Raw genomic sequence first — 12,993 nt, 5'->3', positions numbered from 1 at the left:
GATGGTGGCATTTTTAACCCCTTAAGAGTGCCACAGAGGGTTTCAGGCATATCACAAGAGGCAACAGGCAGGGATAGCGGACTAATGAGGTTTGCAAGCAACATGGCGGGCGGGGGGGGGTCGAAGGTTAATGGGAATTTGTTCAGAGGAATCTCCAAAACGGTGCTAACGAGCAACGTGACTGCTTTCCAAACCACAATCGGTTCCCTTTGCAGCATCAGCTGTATTTTGCTAAAAGTGGCCAGTCAAATTCACGTTGGCCCAAAGTGTGAAAATTCTTATTTACTACACATGTAAATGCTATAGGGTAAGTATTTTGTAATAAAATCCAAGCATTAATCGAGAAGCTTAGTGAGCCTTTAACAATATGTATCCATTATATGGTTTATAATCAAAATGTCTAATAGCTAACATTTGCTGTGTGCTTGGATAGAGCAAAAACATTGCATTTTTTAAATTGTATTTCCTGTATACTGAGTTTGTGTCGCATATGTATGCAGTACTCTTAAGTGCGTGTTGAAGCATCGACAAATGTACACTCTTTTATGAATTATACTGCATATTTTCGCACTCATCAGTATACTAAACATATTGCCCCTCGAATAAACTAGCTAACAATGTTGATCGCTGCCTATACATTCCCCTAAGGACAAAATGTGCAACGAGGGAGCTGCTCCGCTGTTTGAGGCAACGAAGCGTTTCTTTTTGCACGTACACACCACCTACTGCGTGCTGTAAAAATTACAGCAATGCTCGGCCTCACTACGTGGCCAGACTGGGAGGACCTTGGTCAAAGGGAGAACCAATGTGACTCTTGTTTATGTATGTATTATTTTACTTGCATACCGAGTTTGAAAGCAAAATTTACATCAAAGTGTTTTTCTCTCTCTCAAAATTATGAATATTAAAATCGGTGCGTGGTACAACGGTTTAAACATTGGCAGCATACCACTGAGATTGATCAGGTTGGCAAGTATGAAGAATGTCTACCTTCTCAGTGCACTCACTGCTCACAACCGTTTGCTGAAAATTTAAAGAATTGAATTTAAATCGTTGGCTTACTTGCTAGATACATTTTGCATTTACATAAAACATTGACGCAGAGTTGTAAATTAAAAATAATAGCAAGTAGAAAAACAATCAAAATAAACGTTTACTATTGAAAAAAGTTACCATGTCCATACACTTGCATATCCTATCTGTGGCGCTTGAATGGCCGTAATATACAAATAAATTATTTAAAGAGGAAGGAGCTGCATTTCAAAACCTGTCTCACAATGGAATAGAAAGTGTAGTTTTTGTTGTCGTGTGCAGTGCGGTGTTGTAAATGCAAGCACACTTATCAATGATTAAAGAGCCCTTCCCCGGCAACGACACATGGCTATAATTACCATAGCAGAAACATTGGCCCTACTTGTTTGCTGCACCTGTGCACATTGGACATCCTTTGTGCCGTGCCCTCTTTTGACAACGAATTCCCAATATTGATTATAATTAGCCCAGTGACACTGAAGCGATGCATTATTTATAGCCACTTTTTGTCTATCCTTTAGGCAAAGTCAATAATAAAGCATGCATAATAAGGTGTGCCTGCCTGTCCAGTCAGGGTACCCAGCAATACCACCGAGTTATTGCTTCTAAACAAAGCATGAGGATAATTTCAGATGCACTGTCAAGTAATGTATAACACACTATGACTAGACTATATCTGACTAGCTGTTACCCTAATAATTAAAAGCCTGGAAAAATACATGCTTCCATCAGATCCCACAGATGTACACATCAGCATGTGGTGGTGGCAGTCAAAACAAGATATTAAAATAAGCAAAATAACTTTTATTGCTTAGTTTTTCAACATTCAATCATCACCATTTACTACACTATTAATTAACACAATTCAATGATTACTAGAAGTGCAATTACACATCGATTAATATCGACTCATAAGCACATGATACATGCATTGCATTGTGTAAGAATCTATGTTTTTATTGCGGTATGTTGTACATCATGGGTTCACATGACTCCTGCAAATGCTAAAGGTGGCTAGATTCACCGAAATATTATATGTTTAATTGAATCACAACCCTGAATCATGGTAATTAATCAAAAAACGCTCGGTGGGGAGGGGGCATGATTGTTACACTCACAGTATAATATAAACACGGAGCTTGAAAGCGTCCAACACTGGACAATGCTGTTAACCAGATTGCCACTTGTGTCCACACAATCTGCTGGACAAGGCACACAAAGCCGAGATACCCACCTGATGAGCACACACTGGCCACGGGCGCGACTCCACAACCCCCGGTAGAGCTCACTGGCCATGGCATAGATGTGGGAGGGCAACTCTCCAAGCCGGTGGTGGAGGTAGTGGCCGAGTGGAGTGGCACCGTACAGACCTGGGATGCTTTTGTATGGGTTCACGGCCACTAGTACAGGTCCAATGTACGTCTACAAGGTTTAGGGAATACAAATCGGTATGTTGTAACGAGTGATTATCATGTCAAGTCTAACGCACAATCAATACCTGTGGTTTTAAACGAGGCAAGACTTCAGTGAGATACCGTGGGAACAATACAAGTGTAAGCATGTTTACGTCTGATTTTATATTAAACTGTCATTGTTAAGAAAGCTACACATTCCCATGGGTGATATGTTGCAAAAATTGCATGAATTTTAACATTGAGTCGCATGTCTATTTTTCACGGATGATTTAACGGTATTAAATAAATTCAACAAAATAAGCTGTTATTTTGACCAATAAATGCATCACTGAGTTGATCATACTCACATATATAATATCTTGCTTATAGCGAGAGTGCAGGACGTGCAGAATGGCTTCCTCATTGACCTGCTCCAGCTGTGACAGATCATCCATTGCCTCAATGGGGTCATTTATTTTTCTTAATTGAGCCTTTTCACTTGTTTGCTTATTTAAGGCGCAAAACCTATTCTCGGTGATCAGCTTGACACTATCAGTGCTCTTGATCTCAAAATCTAGAGTGTCATGCACAGGCAAGAGTGGTATGGGAATGCCCTTCACAGTGAAAGTGTTAAAATTAGTGTCTTCCGCAACCATGCCAGCTATGGATTGAGTTGCGTTAACATCACACCCTGAATAATTCGAGACCCCTTCATGACATGGTATCAATTCAAGATTACGGCTCAAGTTATCCACAATTAGACTGTCTTGACCTTGCAATGTCTTTCTAAAATGTCCACTGAAATGTTGTACCACATGCTCGAAATGTTGTACCACATGCTCAGCGTCCATTGTACCAGTGCTATGTATTTCATTGTGAAAAAGAAGCTGAATGCTTTCCACGTTGTGAGTATGTGTTTCCTTTTGTGTTATATCCCCATTGGACAATGATGGATGTGTATTCGTTGATGACGTTAAAGGAGTATTCTCTTCAATTCTTGGTCTCATCAAACATGGACTGCTGTCCTCACATTTATCATATTCCAGACACCTGTAGATATCCTTCTGACCCATTTGCATGTGACGACCTTTGCTCCGTAAAGTCACACTCTCTTCTCTGTTTGCTGGACTCTGAAAATTACTACTGTGCTCCTCTACAATAGAAAGCACATTCATTTTCCCTGAAAGATTTTCACCTGGGCAATTTAGCTCTGCACAAGCGGTTTGCACAGCTTTTGTGAGACTGTGCGCGACTGCAGAACCTTTGTCCATAGTATTCTCACTCATTGTGCTGCTCATGTGACCTCCAGAATCCAGTGTATTTGTAACAAGGTTTGTTTTTCCGCTCCACATCTCAGACTGCTTTAAATGAGATTGCGCTGGTTCTATCGTCTTCTGTAGCATTATTGTTGATTTCTGTTGATGTAGCAGCAGGGTGAGCCCATACCATCAGTCCCTGAAAACAATAGGTTGAGATGAATTTCTAAATATTCAGCAATGTTTACACAATTTACCTTTGATACGAACGTTTAACAAATAAACATACTGTCACATTTCAATCTCAGTAGGTTAATGGCAACCAAAGGAGAGAGCACACCTGAGAGGATGGTCACCATGTAGATTGAGTGATGAGATCACGTGCAGGAGCGAGATGAATTGTTGTATCGCGAATACCATTATGGACGTGACAATGTCAGAAGGCCTTTATCCAGCAGTGGATAGATCATCGCTGTTGATAACAAATATTTTTTACATTGCATTGCTTTGATCATGAACACTATAGTGGTTTGTAAGGCATATTAATACCGTATTGAGCTAAATTAATCATATTTAAAACGAGTGTATGTCATGAGAAAATTAACAAGTGTAGAGAAGTGCATCCTTCAAGCCAATACAATTGTATAAACAACCGTACATCAACATAACCCAAAATAATTACCCAACAAATGTAAACAGCAAGTGCTGTGACACCAATGACAGAGGGAAATAACATCTGCTTAATTTCAAGGCTTCAATCACACCCCTGGGCTAACATTTTTTTTAAATCCAGATTTCCAAGAACTAGTAAGCCTTACTCTTTGGTTCTTTTGGTAAAGTCACGTAGGTATAAAATAAAATAAATCACGACGTTTCGGGCGCAACACAAGCGTCCGTCATCAGGTGGGAAAGCATGGTCTGCTGCTGAGGCAGACTGTTTTAAAAAGTTTGAAATGGGTTTAGCCCAAGGGTCATAAAGAAGTGGCCGAGTCTAGTGATGTTAATGTGAAAAATTAGCATGATGTTAACGTGAGAAATTAGCATGATGTTAATGTGAGAAATTAGCATGTAACTGTAAGATAGAAGGAGAGCGGCCTCCTCGACAAGGGCACGGAAATGGCTATGTTAATGTGAGAGATTAGCATGATGTTAATGTGAGAAATTAGCATGTAACTGTAGAAAAGAAGGAGAGCGGCCTCCTCGATAAGGGAGTGCAACCCAACGAGTGTAATCCAAAGGGCCTGTGAGTATGAGAGTGCAATCCAAAGGCATGAGAGTGCAATGCAACCGACATGTGCGCATGAGAGATCTAAGAGAGAGGCATAGAGAGAGACACAGAGAGTCGGAAATAACAGCTGACATAGGCATGTAGGAAGGAAACATCACAGTCAGTTAAGACTTAACCTGGTTAATTACTTCCTTCTAATGATTGCTCAGTTTGTACCCATCCTCTCGGTTGAAGTTGTGGCTGTGTTTATATATCTGGATGGCTTCATGAACAAATCTCTGAAGGTAGCCGGTATGTTTGCAGAGTACCTCCTTCTTGGAAAAATCAATTTCGTGTGAGCCCACAGCTTTAAAACAATGATCGGCAACGGCAGAGGTATTGGTCCTACCGTGTTTCAGATCTACCTTGTGTTCGCGGACGCGGTCTGAGACATGTCGTTTCGTTTCCCCAATGTAACTGCTGCCGCAACCACAACTCAGTTTGTAGACACCAGGGTATTGCATGTCAGGAATCACATATTTTACAGATGGGATTAAATCACGGATTTTGTGTACTGTATTGAAACGAACCTGGATCTTGTGTTTAAGATTTTGGAAATATTTTTGGTAACCCCTGTTATGTACGGTAAAGTGATAGTTTTGGTTGGATCCTCAGAAGGTTGTCTCCGCATGGCTGGGGAGACAGCTTTGCGGATTGTATGGTCCGAGTATCCGTTCATCCTGAGGGCTTGGTGTACGTGCTCCAACTCACTGGCTAGGTGGTGCTGGTCAGAAATGCAACAGGCCTTATGGTGTAGTGTTTTGATGAGGGAATTCTTCTGGGCTGGATGGTGGTGGGAGTCAGGCTTTAGATAGGCATCCGTGTGGGTGGCATTCCTGTAGACCGAATGTCCCAACGACCCATCAGGTCTCTTCTCGATCAAAACATCCAGGAATGGTAGCTTGCCATCCTTTTCCATTTCCACGGTGAATTTGATAGACGGGTGTATGGAATTGATGTGGTTGAGAAATTGGTTCAGTGCTGGCAGGCCATGTGGCCAAATGACAAACGTGTCATCTACGTATCTCTTCCACAAGGAAGGACGTAGGGTGGATATCTGGATGGCATCTGTCTCAAATTTATCCATGAAAACATTGGCAATAAGGGAGAACCCATTGGGGTACCCTCACTTTGTCTGTAGAATGTACCATTCCAGGTGAAGTATGTGTTGGTAAGACAGTGCCTTACCAAAGTTGGTACATCTGGATTCAGTCCTTGTTGGACTAAGTCTTCAATGATTGCAATGGTGTCAAGTACAGCTACATTGGTGAACAGAGAGACTACATCGAAACCAAGTGAGCTGAGTTAAATACAGCTGAGGTGGACTTGCCAGTGAAAGGAAGCAGAGTCTCAGACAGAAATCGGGCCAGTTTGTAGGTGGGTGAGTTAATGGTGGAGACGATAGGACGGAGCGGGGTACCTACTTTGTGGTTTTTTGGAAGGCCATAAAATCTGGGTGGTCTAGCAGCCGAAGGTTTTAGGGAGCTCTGCTTGGTCTGATCGATTAGAGAAGTCGATTTAGTGATGATATTGTTGGTTTTAGAAGCTAGGCATTTGGTGGGATCTCTGTTGATTTTTGTATAGCTGCCATCATTAAGAAGGTCCTGAATTTTGTTGTTTTAAGTGGTTTTGTCCATGATGACAGTGCCATTGCCCTTGTCGGCTGAGAGGATGACAATTTCATCTCTGTTTTTTAATTTGGAGAGTTCAAAACGCCAAAAAGATTTCCAAAATCTTAAACAAAAGAAACGACATGTCTCAGACCACGTCCATGAACACAAGGCAAATCTGAAACACGGTAGGACCAATACCTCTGCCATTGCCGATCATTGTTTTAAAGCTGTGGGCTCATACGAAATAGATGTTTCCAAGAAGGAGGTACTCTGCAAACCTACCGGCTACCTTCAGAGATTTGTTCATGAAGCCATCCAGATATATAAACACAGACACAACTTCAACCGAGAGGATGGGTACAAACTGAGCAATCATTAGAAGGAAGTTATTAACCAGGTTAAGTCTTAACTGACTGTGATGTTTCCATCCTACATGCCTATGTCAGCTGTTATTTCCGACTCTCTGTGTCTCTCTCTATGCCTCTCTCTTAGATCTCTCATGCTCACATGTCCATTGCATTGCACTATCATGCCTTTGGATTGCACTCTCATACTCACAGGCCCTTTGGATTACATTCGTTGGGTTGCACTCTCTTATCGAGGAGGCCGCTCTCCTTCTTTTCTACAGTTACATGCTAATTTCTCACATTAACATCATGCCAATCTCTCAAATTAACATAGCCACTTCCGTGCCCTCTAATTTCTCACATTAATATCATGCTAATCTCTCACATTAACATAGCCACTTCCGTTCCCTCGTCGAGGAGGCTGCTTTCCTTCTTTTGTACAGTTACATGCTAATTTCTCACATTAACATCACTAGCCCCAGCCACTTCTTTATGACCCTTGGGCTACACCCATATCAAACCTTTTTAAATAGTCTGCCTCAGCAGCAGACCATGATTTCCCACCTGATGACGGACGCTTGTGTTGCGCCCGAAACGTCGTCACCTACGTGACTTTACCAAAAGAACCAAAGAGTATGGATTCCTGCAGTCAAGAAAGCTTCAAATCAAGATATTATCCTTACTGGCAGTAAATTACATGTCCTGTTAAGACTTTACATATAAAAACAAAAATGCTGGACTGGCACCGTGCCACGATGAAATGGTCACTAAATAATTATTGGTCTGACATCTGTGAAATGGGACCAGCCTGTGCTGGGCAATTCATTTGTAGGTTATAGTGATCTTACTTCAGCAGGAATTAATACTATTATTATTTGTATTCACTTGATCCAGTTCTGCATTGGATGGGATCACTGGCTGGGAGCTGACTGTGCAGATATCGAGTGAGCAGAGGGTATTTAGAAAGACGGACAGAAATATAGCCTGTAACATGGGAGTGGCAATTAAATAAGCATTTAAAGAGTTGAGCAAATGTCAACTGCAGAACAAACATAGGGTTGTTTAATTGATTTTATGAAAATGTATCATTGTGCATTATCGTTATAGATAATTTATGATTGTACAAATTATCTAGCCTTGTATATCACAAAATCATTTTAAAAGTAACTATTTCTAAATGTAACAATCATTCCATTAAATTGTATATCAAATGATAGAGAATTTTTACTTAAAATTCTTTTAAACCCTTGAAATGTACATTCAATCATAATCCTGAATGAAGATGTTCAATCAAGAATCCCAGCTGCAAAATCAAACTCATGACTTAGAAACTGCAAGTCGGAACCTCGAAGTACTACTCTTCGATGTTCTCAGTGAAGCTGTACAGTATTATTTATTGGGAGAAGTCTAATGAAAACGGCGAATTATGGCAACATCAAGCAGGGTCAATGTATTGTCTGCTCTATCTGGCTCTCGTGAAATATTGGCGGGCATTTTTCATAATTTTTAATTGAATTTTGATTTAAAGCTTTCGTGACTGCAGGGATTCATATTCTTGGTTCTTTCGGTTTATTGCACTAATACAAAATATATATGCAAAATTACCAAATCGGCTGTTGGAGATGTTTTATTCTGAAAAATGTGGCCAGTGACCACCTCACAATATCCCCTCTTAAATAACACCGTCACTTTTAAGCATCACCACTCACTAACTCAACTAGAATGATGAGACCCAGTTGACTGTCTATCTGCAACACACAAGCAGAGTTTTTTTCCCCCCCAAATAGTTGGTTCCTCTCACAGGCATCCATCTGGCTAGCGCTCACTCGCATGCTGAAGCTTCCCAGAATTCTGCTTTCATCACTGCATGCATCACATATTTTACCTGATATATATCTATTAACGAATCTCGTAATGAATCAAAATGTGTGCTAAAATGCACAAAACATTTATTTTGTGTAATCATGCAGCTATGAGTTATGCTGAAGTTGTAAAAAAAAGTTACATTAAACTAATTTTAGGCGCTTTTTAAAGTCTCTTTAAGAAGCAATTCAGTGCATATGTAACGGTGTTATTGGGCCAAGATGCGCCGTTCCTCCTGAAGACTGAAGAGCCACAAGGGCAGAGCCGTACCCCTTGCAAGGGTCGGCTCTAAGCTTATATACCAGTGAAGATTCAAGCTTCACTCACGGAGAATTTGTAGATTAGCCAGTGAGAGGCGTAGTAGTCTGGAGAGTAACCTCCATAGTGTATCAGGTATGAGGGGCCGTTACCGCTCTGTGTTAATTGTTAAATAAAAACTGTGTTGCCTCAGAGAAGCCTTCTTCTAGTTATTCAACCCACTACACATAACTATTTTAGGTCAAGAATTGATTTTCACCAGTACACCAATACATAGTTCTGAACAGAGATTATGTACATGAATTGGAACAATATGGCATGATGACTTAATGTTTAACAACCCGCCTTCATAATTGTGTCCACTACAAAGGTAAAAGTGCAGCACAGTACACCTGATGAAGGCCGCTTGTGTTGTGGCCGAAACGTCGTGATTTTTGTTGTTATTTTTTTTACCTACGTGACTTTTCCGAATAGAACCAAAGAGTATAGTACACAGTAATTCAATGCACATGTGCTCTTTGCTATAACTATAACAACTGCACACACGCACACATATACTCACTCTGACTATAGATCCTTTACTGTGATGCTACCGGCAGGCAGTAGGCTGAAAAGATGCCCAGCTGAGTATTTGAATCAAGTACAATCAACAGAAAAGTTAAGCTCAGCAGGCGTGATCACCAGAACTGACATTATCTCTGGCAGTGCAAGAAAACTGCATTCCAGGTGTGACATACCATCAAAGCCTATCTGTTTGTTTATAAAAGCCCTGATGGAGTCTTTCCTGTTTTTATGAATCACACAGATCTACATGCTACGTGCTTTGTACCACTTTTAAAGCTTTTGTTTGGAAGAACCCATTCTAAAAAGCTGAAACATTTAAATGTGTGAAGCTACACAACGCAGTAAATGTATCTTGCTTGAGCAAATCCTGCAACTACTTTAAATTTCAAACTGAAATTGATAATGAATAGTAAAATATAAATCTGTCTAAAGATTAACGTTTCCTTTTGACATTGTTCAGAAACATGGTCATTGATTTATATATTAAAAAAACATCTATCACACCTGACGAGTGCTCAGATATGCATGAAGAGACGCATACTTGGAATTACATTAAGAAGAGTAGGTTGGCTTGGGCAGAACACGTCTCTACAAGGGATGATGGCCATAATTAACAAAAATGATGGATCTTCTTTGGTTCTTTCGGTAAAGTCACGTAGAATGAGAATAAAATAATCAATTAATAAAATAACACAATAAAATACTCACGACGTTTCGGCCACAACACAAGCGGCCTTCATCAGGTGAAGGGACGAGACTGTCTGGAGGACAGCGCTGGAGCTGTCAGCGCTGGAGCTGTCCTCCAGACAGTCTCGTCCCTTCACCTGATGAAGGCCGCTTGTGCTGTGGCCGAAACGTCGTGAGAATTTTATTGTGTTATTTTATTTTATTAATTTATTATTTTATTCTCATTCTACGTGACTTTACCGAAAGAACCGAAGAAGATGAATCCTTGCAGTCACGAAAGCTTTAAATCGAAATGATGATGGAGTGACAGCCAGAGAGAGGAACACGTCCGAGAGGTTGTCCACGGAACATGTGGGAGCGATGAAATTAGCTCGTGTGCAAGGTGCTAGGTCAATTACAATAATTGCAGAAGAACGAAGAGATACTGATGGCTTCGAGTGGACTACACCCAGCAGTGGATGGAACCGGACTAATGATGGTGATGAGGCGTACCTGTATTAGTTTAAATACAATTATTAGACAGCGTACGACTAAAGGATAAAATACGTGTTTTTGCCATGTATTTGAAATGTAAAGTGAGATGTTTGTGAAATTAAGTGCAATCTAACTGAAGACATCTGTTGCCGGATGACCCTCTTCCAAACGCCCCTAAAACACAAGTGATATTGATCAGCGCATAGAATATTATTTTAAAAGATTTTCTTTTAGTTCTGTCCGTAGCCGTGACGAGGCTCACAGATGCACCATATCACTACAGTTCATGTTTATGATCGGTTAGATTGATAAATAATTTAAACCAACCCTTTGCGGCTCAAACACTACAGCATCCTTTAAATACTGGCCTAAACAACATGAAAAAAAGGTTCCCTTCCATTTCCAGTGAGTGTGCCTGCACAAACACCACAATTATATCACGATGTGACATTTTCATTCTATTTTATAAAACAACTAGCTTTACTACCCGGCTTCGCCCGGGACTTGGATTCACCACGCCCGGCCGCCTTTGTCCCCCCAGTGGCGATGTTCACACAGCACCCCAGTTACTCGTTTTAGGCTGAGTCGACCTAGGGGAGGCCCAGGACCGATGTTCACACAGCACCCCAGTTACTCGTTTTAGGCTGAGTCGACCTAGGGGAGGCCCAGGACCGGTTCAAATAATCGTCACCGGTGGTGGCCGTGAGCAGGAATCGAACTCGGGTCGCCGAGTTCGTAGCGCAGCGTAGCGCTAACCACTACACTACAATACGTTACACTTACACACACACACAGACATACACACACACAGACAGACATACACACACAGACACACATACACACAGACACACACAGCGCGCTAACCACTACACTACAATGCGTTACACTTCCACACACACACACAGATATACACACACACAGACACACACACAGACACACACACAGACACACACAGACACACATACATACAGACACACATACAGACACACAGACGCACACACAGACACACACACTGACACACACACACAGACACACACAGACACATACACAGCGCGCTAACCACTACACTACAATACGTTACGCTTCCACACACAGACAGACACACACAAAAAGATCCCCCATATAGCCTTAACAGACTGTAGGGGCAAGTACTGTTAGCGAGCACCTATGAAGGCCGGAACGGTACACGAGGGGGTGGGTGGCCAGCACCACGCCCGACCGCCTTTGTCTCCCTAGTGGCGATGTTTACACACCGCACCAGGTACTCATTTGAGGCTGAGTCGACCTAGGGGAGGCCCGGGACCGGTTCAGAAAATCGTCACTGGTGTTGGCCGTGAGCGGGAATCGAACCCGGGTCGCCAGGTTCATAGCGCAGCGTAGCGCTAACCGCTACACTACCGCTCCCCACACACTACACACACAGACAGACACACAGACAGACAGATACACACACAGACAGACACACAGACACACACACAGACACACACACACAGGCAGACACACAGACACACACACATAGACAGACACACACACAGACAGACACAGACAGACACACACAGACACACAGGCAGACACACACACAGACACACACACATAGACAGACACACACACAGACACACTACACTACAATGCGTTACGCTTCCACATGCGCAGGTCACGTGACAGATTTGACGTCACAGCTCACTTGCCGTGCAAAAAAATATAGTAAAACCTTGGATTGCGAGGAGCATAATTCGTTCCAGAAACGTGTTTGTAATCCAAAGCACTCGTACATCAAAGCACTCGGTACATCAGTTGTGATCACGTGACGCTCGGCAGACAAAGCCTATATGTATTACTTGTATTGCAAGACCTCGCTCGTTTATCAAATTAATATGTATTTAAAAATGTTTGCTCATCTTGCAAAACACTCGCAGACCAAGTTACTTGCAATCCAAGGTTTTACTGTATATGCATTATTGAGCTCCCCCCCCCCCAAAAAGTGTATTTTTATAATTTTTGCATGGTGTACTGTGTGGAAAGTACCCACATGGCAAATTTCAAGTTTGTTGCATGTCGGGACGTACGCTAAACATTTTGAACAGACACACATAATCACAACTTTGCCTTATATATATGGAGATGTTATGGTACGTAATCCAGAAGCCCAATATGCCATACTTCCCCATGCTCTTACTGTACATTCAACTGTCGAGTGGACATTTGGCACAGCAAAGCCCGAAGGATGTTTGGAATGTA

The 12,993-nt window shown here is 41.7% G+C and overlaps 1 protein-coding gene across 3 annotated transcripts in view; it reads right to left on the bottom strand.

The window, feature by feature from the left end:
- LOC116947383 (unconventional myosin-X-like) overlaps positions 1 to 12,993 on the bottom strand; it is a 56,692-nt gene that overhangs the window by 40,455 nt on the left and 3,244 nt on the right. Inside the window, exons 1-3 of one of the 3 annotated variants that reach the window (XM_032963047.2) lie at positions 4,023 to 6,197; positions 2,795 to 3,881; positions 2,267 to 2,454 (exon numbers count right to left, since the gene is read on the bottom strand). In XM_032963047.2, the coding sequence (XP_032818938.2) occupies positions 2,267 to 2,454; positions 2,795 to 3,829 (1,223 nt within the window). In that variant the 5' untranslated portion in view covers positions 3,830 to 3,881; positions 4,023 to 6,197. The other 2 variants (XM_032963057.2, XM_032963066.2) reach the window with 2 other exon arrangements.

This window comes from Petromyzon marinus, chromosome 2 (assembly GCF_048934315.1).
Source record: "Petromyzon marinus isolate PM22_M1 ecotype Great Lakes invasive population chromosome 2, UKy_Petmar_22M1.pri1.0, whole genome shotgun sequence".
In the NCBI taxonomy this organism is placed as follows: Eukaryota; Metazoa; Chordata; class Hyperoartia; order Petromyzontiformes; family Petromyzontidae; genus Petromyzon; species Petromyzon marinus.
The sequence above is the reverse complement of the archived record's forward strand: the minus strand, read 5'-3'. Positions and strand labels throughout refer to the sequence as shown.